The 7565-nt window shown below is 35.1% G+C and overlaps 1 protein-coding gene across 1 annotated transcript; it reads left to right on the plus strand.

Annotated features, from left to right (window-relative positions):
- The first annotated feature begins 1353 nt into the window (after nucleotides 1-1353).
- Nucleotides 1354-4184, plus strand: LOC107554301 (CD209 antigen-like protein C). Its single transcript, XM_016236780.1, has 6 exons — nucleotides 1354-1513; nucleotides 3041-3224; nucleotides 3303-3385; nucleotides 3528-3655; nucleotides 3765-3871; nucleotides 3983-4184. Exons 1-6 carry the CDS (start codon nucleotides 1354-1356, stop codon nucleotides 4182-4184), a joined length of 864 nt encoding a protein of 287 aa, XP_016092266.1.
- The last annotated feature ends 3381 nt before the right edge of the window (nucleotides 4185-7565 follow it).

Genomic DNA, 7565 nt, shown 5'->3' on the forward strand with positions numbered 1-7565 from the left:
TGGACTCTAATATCAACACTCATGAAGCTGTGTTTAGTCACTTCAAAAACAGTGATTTTAACACCTCATTGCTGAGGAATATAATGTAGCGATCTAGTATCTAGGCTATTTTATTAATAAAATATTTTTTATTAATAAATAAATATTCGCGGGGCAGCGTTGACAAGTGTGCGCATCGCAATCATGAATCTCCAAACTCCAATCTCTCTCCCTCTCTGTGTGTGTGTGTGTTTTTTTTTTGTGTGCAAGTGAGGATTGTGGGTTTGTGTGCATCAATTAAAGCAGCACATTAACATAGAATGGTGATTAAACTGACTTGGAACTACATGTGCATTAAACGGTTATAATGCATACCTGCAAGCCAATCAGAATCAAGTATTCAGACAGACCATGGTATGCATAAACACACACACACACACACACACACACACACACACACACATATATATATATATATATATATATATATACAGTATATATATATGTATGTGTGTGTGTGTGTGATGCGATCTAGGAAAACCCACCACATGGTGAAATATATATGCGTATATACATACATATATATATATATATATACTTTACTATTTTTACATTTGTATATGAGTAAGAACAACAGCATGAAAGCTCATTTATCACCATGTCTGTCATCATCAGGAAGTTTGTCATGAACTAATACCACAGCTCTTCAGAACAGCAGCAGTGTGTGATAAGATGCTCTCTCAAGTCGAAGAGCATTTTAAAATGAGTTGATACATTGAATACTGTCTTTAAGAGTAAATCATCAAATCATTCATTCAAATGATTCATTCAGTATTGGTTGTACACTAGTTATTGCATTGCTTTGTGGGATTGAATGAGTGCACTTGACAATGTACACTATAGTTTCAGGCACCACTACAAACAGTGTGTTTGAAGCTGCTGTGTTTTCTTCTAAACATTTAGCAAATGAGAACAGTTCGGTCATTCATGATGGTGATGGCCTGTAGAGAAATGCTTATGAAAGTCCTTCAAATTCTTCAGTGTTACTATTGATACTATATAAGTTTTGATATTATAATATTTAGACACACAAACACCCACAATATAGAGGTAAAGTGAGACAAATGGTTTTCATAATAATTATAGATTAAAATTAATATATTGCTAAAAATCACTAGTCATTTTTAGACATGTTTATAGATTTACTTTATGGATGGTTCTAAACTTAAGTGTCTGTCAACTTTTAGTTTTCACACATTGACCACAACTTTGTTTCTCACTGGTGTTAAAAGAAGACAAGCGCTGACTCCTTAAACACATCTATACAGGAACAAGGAACTAAATAGTTTAATGTTAGACTGTTGAAGAGCAAACATGTCTGATGATATTTATGACGATGCCTTCGGGACAGAGACTGAGGGAATGAAGAGAGAGAGAATGGAGATGACGGTGGATATCTATGAGAGTGCAGATCATGTGAGAGATTATGATTTCAAGACAGAGACAAATACCCACAAACCACTTCAGCGTACAGGTAATCACATCAATTTCTTTGATTAAACGTCACAGTTTGCACATGTTCAGTCATTTAACATCATGTCTGTGGTGTTCAGGAAGTGATTGTGTGAAGATCAGAAGCTCCAGAGCAGCTCCAGTGTGTTTGGTGCAGCTGTGTGTTCTTCTGATCCTTTAATAAGACTTTAAAGTTAAAGTTACAGACAATAACTCATTGTTTGCGTATGTCACAAACTTGAGTGTTCCTCATGAATGAGCATGCTCAGGAGGTCATAAATATATCTAGAATGAGTTATATATGTATAACTGAACTGTATACTGACAACCTTAAACACATCTGAAGTGCCCTTTCACAAAAAACTGGAATATATGGGAATATACTGGAAAATATAATGCAATATTAAATAATACATTTCCACATTACTGGAAACTAGTGCTTATATTTTTCAGTATACTGCAATATATACATGGCCCATGTATGAGTGATACCTGTACATATAAAAACGATATAGTAATCAAGACAAAACTGCACTACATTTTCACATGTAGTAGCTTTATTGAAACACCAAATTAGTATATTTCATGTTGTAGGGTTAATGCATGGGTTTGCATAAAGCTGAACACATTTTATTTCACTTTATTGTTATTTACACAATTCATATATGACAATAGTGTGATGGTATATAAGGAAAAGTGTTGACTGAAAACAAATATTAAAATTGTGAATGTTGTGTTAAAATCATGGCAATCATGGTATAAAGTGCTATATCATAATATATATTTTCCTCATAACTGCTTGAGAGTATGAGAAAGAACAATAGAATGAAAGGTCATTTACTACTACCCTGTCGGTCATAATCAGGAAGCTGGTCAATGAACTAATGCCACAGAGTGTGAGAAGTTGAACTGCTGTGGCTTCTGAAAGCTCACAGAGAACAGAAGGAACGTCCTGAAGATACAAAGCCACAGATGCAGAACAGACTTTACACAATGACCTCAGAACAGTTTCGTTTTACTTTTCTCAGCGACTCTGGAAATAGCATTTGAAAGAAGCAGCCATTTTAAACAAAAATTCAAATAAGGAACACAGATGTTGAACACCAGTTAAGTTGAATTTGTAGCAATTCTTAATTTAATTGGATTAAGTCAGGTGATTTTTCTCTCATGTGCTAATTTGAACCTGGCTGCTACATTTAATCACATCGCCACGACACATAAACATAATTATGCACGTTAATTGGCATGAATCAATAGGATGTCACATGCTCTTATACTTTGACGTAATTTGCCCCACATTGGCCTCACCTACTGAAATCTCAAAAATCAGAGAGCCGCAAAGTAGAAACACACAAAGACAGCTTCCACCATTTACATGACTGAGCGAACAAAAACATCTCAGCCTGTATATGGCAATACAAACTCTGATGGAACAAGGGATAAGGACAGAGAAGAGAAAACAAACTCAACACACAGGTACAAATACAAACACACTTTCAATACTCTATGTAAAAATTAAGAAGCATTTCTTTATGTCTGTCATCTTCAGGAAGTGATTCAGCAAAGAGCAGAAGCTCCAGAGCAGCTGTAGTGTGTTTGGTTCTGCTGTGTGTTCTTCTGCTGACTGCAGTCAAAGTGCTGTGTGTCCACATCCATACAAACAACACAAACTACACAGAAGAGACAAAACAGCTACTAACCAATGATACCAATCTCACAGAAGAAGGAGACCAGCTACAAACCAAGATCACCAACCTCACAGAAGAAAGCGATGAGCTAGTAACCAAGTTCACCAACCTCACAAAAGAAAGAGATGAGCTAATAATAAAGAATGCAAATCTGTTGAACAAGACAGACCAGCTAATAAATCAGCTTTCAATTCTTGGTAAAGAAGGTACCATTCTATATACTTTAGTTGTGGTCTCAGTAACTCTTAGTGTACACTATACAGTACAGTCATTGAGTAAATTTCTCTACTAGAAGATACAGGTGGGTAAGAGTAAATGGGAATAATTACTTGACCTTGTTGTTTACAGCTGAATGGATTTACTATCAATCCAGTTTTTACTACATGTCCAATAAGACAAAGAACTGGACTGAGGGCAGACGAGACTGTGAGAAAAAAGGAGCAGATCTGATCATCATAAACAACAATGAGGAACAAGTGAGTGAAAGATACTGTGTGTGTTTGTGGTGTTCAGCTGCTAAGTGAGAGAAGGTCAGATTAAATTGTCAATTTATGATATAAACATCTAATTGGTTTATCTGTTTAGGATTTTGTAACGAAAATTACTGATAAAAGAGAATTCTGGATTGGTGTGACTGACAGTGATGTGGAGAAAACATGGAAATGGGTTGATGGCAGCACACTGACCACTGGGTGAGAAATCACTGAACTGAACTGATTTTTATGTAATGAATGATTCTCACAGTCAGTATCATATCACACAGAAAGCAGCACTGAACATCTAATGCTGATCTGTACTTTCAGGTTCTGGGCATCCGGTGCAGACATTACAGAGCCAAATGGAGGAACAGCAGAGAACTGTGCTGTGACTTATTTAAAACAGAAACATGATGTATCAGGGTGGCATGATGTTAAATGTAATGATGCTTATCAATGGATCTGTGAGAAGAGTATTTTACCTCTCATACGGAACATGGATTTTTTTTATGGGGTGACCCAAGTTTAACAGTGTGAAACTTTCATAACTAATGATTATCATTTAAAGCAGGGGTGTCCATTTTTGCTTCAGAAGCATCACATTGTGTCTTTGATATTAGATTTTTGATATGACATTTTTATTACTAGATTCCAGGCAGGTGTGTTGAAGCTGAAGTTTTCAGGATGGTAATTCTGCAGGAGCAGGACTGAACACCCCTGATCGAAGATCAATATTTATTGCCATCTTGCATCTAACTTATCGCCTGTATTGAAAAAGACTGCTGTAAAATTGTTGTAGTGTTCATCTTGTTGCCAGGATGATTGTTTTGTAAACTGTAATGGAATTATAAGACAATAACGATTTTTAAAACAATTTAAATTAATTATTAATTTGGTGAAAATATCTCTTAAATGTGCATCTGCAGTGTCCAAATGTGTATCCTGTTTATTGGCAGCCACTTTCTAGGAACTGTTTTATTTCTCAGAATTAAAACAGTTTCTAATCTTTCATAGACTTACATTAGAAAAGAAAAAAAGCGTGTCTGAGAAAATGGCAGATGGCGTCACTAAAACAGGATTGGACAGGATAATTTTAAGATAGGCCTGAATTTTAATATATTGGGTTTAGTGGCATAATATTGTAATTTCCTCCAAAAGAAAAAAGTGAGACACTTTCAATGGAAGTGAATGGCGCAAATTCATGAACATCAAAATACTCACTGTATCAGCTGTATATCAGTCACCAATTATTTGTAAATGTTAAAATTACTCACGGTATCAATGTTATAGCCAGAAGACAAACAATATGCCTGTAAACAAGTATTTTACTGTGGTGAGAGAAAAAAAAAGTTGATTCAAAAAGCTTTTAAGCTCAAATGATACTAATACTACTACTACTAATAATAATAATCACCGTCATAAATAAAATTTTAGCTTTTTGAAAGCATTCATAGTACTTATCTATTTACAAAAAGATACAAAGATACAAAGACAAGATGCTCAAAGCAGCTATTCAGCAGTTGTTTTACTGTGACAGTACTTGAGAGACGGACCAAATACATTCAGTTTAACCACCGCAGAAACACATTTACCACTATGTATGTAAGGACATCAGTTAAAAACAGCTGACACAGTACTTCAGATTAGCTGCAACCAGAGGCGGACAAAGTACTCAACTCCATTACTTGAGTGAAAGTACATATACCACTGGTCAAATATTACTCCATTACAAGTTAAATTTGTAAAGACAGATTTTTACTTGAGTAAAAGTACAGAAGTACTTGCTTTTAAAAGTACTTAAGTACCAAAAGTACATTTCCTTTTTTATGTCAATGCACTGTTTTATTGTTGTACGTAATACTTGCAATACTTCCAAAGCAACTTAGAATACATTACACCTACTGAATAAACTGACTAGCTTGTAGTATCTTTTGAATAAAGAGCTTTTAGAATGTTAAAAAAAATTAACACCCCTACCCACCCCGACAAAAGCAGATGGTAGTGATCTCACAGTTCTGACAGTGTGTGCACACATCTATGTGTAGCCATTCATCCACATTTGAACAGAGTGGACAGTGAAATCCTGTAAATACAGACTGATAAGGAAGAAAAAAAATCAAACCTGCTTTAAAACCCAGCAACACGACTGTAGCTGTATAACTTTACAACAGCAACACAGCTTTAACAAAAAACCAAAACAGCAAGACTTATTTGACATCAAAACAAAAATTTTAAAAATGCTGTCTAAATGTACTTTGATGTCACACACAGAACGGTCTGTGCACGTGCTGCTTCAAGTCCAACACCTATTGTGTTTTATTAGGAGTTCTTCTGTGGCTTTATAGGTAATATTTTCACGTACACAGTTTAGCAAAATCAGACAATATTGTGTCTAATATATACCACAATATTAACTTCTTATTATTGAATTGTTGTAAATAAATATCACATTTGCAACTGGTCAGTGTTCAAAAAATGCTGGGAAATCACTTCATGTAGCCCTACAAGAGTGATTACTGATAAGCTGTCTGAAAAAAAAGAGTCTAGACGTTTTAGAGAAGTAAAAAAATCACCCACTGACTTTCAAAGCTGCTACATAGTAACGACTTTCTACGTCGAGGACCCTGATAGAAATGTAGTGGAGTGAAAAGTACAATATTTGTCTTTCAAATGTAGGGAAGTTAAAGTCATAAGTTCCTAGAAAAAATAATACTTAAGTAAAGTACAGATACTCAAAAAGTGTACTTAAGTACAATACTCAAGTAAATGTACTTAGTTACTGTCCGCCTCTGGCTGCAACTGAGATGTGTTTCTGACCAATTTTAAATTCACGGAATTTTGACAACTTTGCTCTCATGTATAACTTTGCTTTCTAATTTAAATTTGTAGCTGATTCTGTTGCTCTAAACTTCTAGGAACAGAGCAATAAATTGCTGAACCGAACAACACCAGACCACATGAGCCCATCTTTACAATTTATCAAGACTATTACTTTTTTGACTTACGGCCACTATGCAAATGAATTAGTATGAACAGGTTAGACTTTACACATATTCTTTGACATACTTTGACCTGATCTGTCTGTCTGTATTTATTTATTTTTAACATTTATGGATTTTTTTGCATGTTACCCTAATGTTATTTTAATCATTAAAGTCTTGACATGTTAAAGTTACAGATGTATAAAAGAGGAAGGGCCCTGCAGTCCATCCTGAACCTCAGATGCCATCAGTTGCTCTGTTCCTAGAGTACATGTATTGTGCTCCTTTGGCTAAAATGTATTTGTTCAAATCAGAAAGACCAGAGAAACCACAGACCAAAAACATTATCTCACAAACCCCCCTCAGCTGGTTACTTCAGTCATGAGGTCTTATGGTTATTATTATATTCAGAAAGCTGTCTGTCCATCTTGCCTTTATGCATCCGTTATTGCAACACACTAACTAAAGTGTTGAAACATTTTGTTTTCCAAAGCATACACATGTCAAGCTTGCAAGGCTTACAATGCTGTAATTTCCATACACACATCTTAACTACATCACATGGTAAAGGTACACTCAGGCGCACACACACACACACACACACACACACACACACATTAAGGAAACCATCAATGCCAATAAACATTCTTTCAATGATGTTGGTTCATTCAGGAATGAAACAAGGGATTTTCTTTATAAGTGAGTCATTGGCTATGTTTGAAATCACCCCTATATCCTCATTCACTATTCCCTACTTTACTCCACTAATATAGACCACTTGAAATAATGTCTGGAGCTCACTGGTGTTCACTACTACATACTACAAATGGCTGTCCCCTCAAACTATGGAACTAATAGTTTGGAACTAATTTCATTGGTGGAGCAAAAATAGACTACAATACATGTTCCTCAATATTAACTTGGTTATT

Source organism: Sinocyclocheilus grahami, unplaced genomic scaffold, assembly GCF_001515645.1.
Source record: "Sinocyclocheilus grahami isolate Dianchi unplaced genomic scaffold, SAMN03320097.WGS_v1.1 scaffold497.1, whole genome shotgun sequence".
NCBI classification, from domain to species: Eukaryota; Metazoa; Chordata; class Actinopteri; order Cypriniformes; family Cyprinidae; genus Sinocyclocheilus; species Sinocyclocheilus grahami.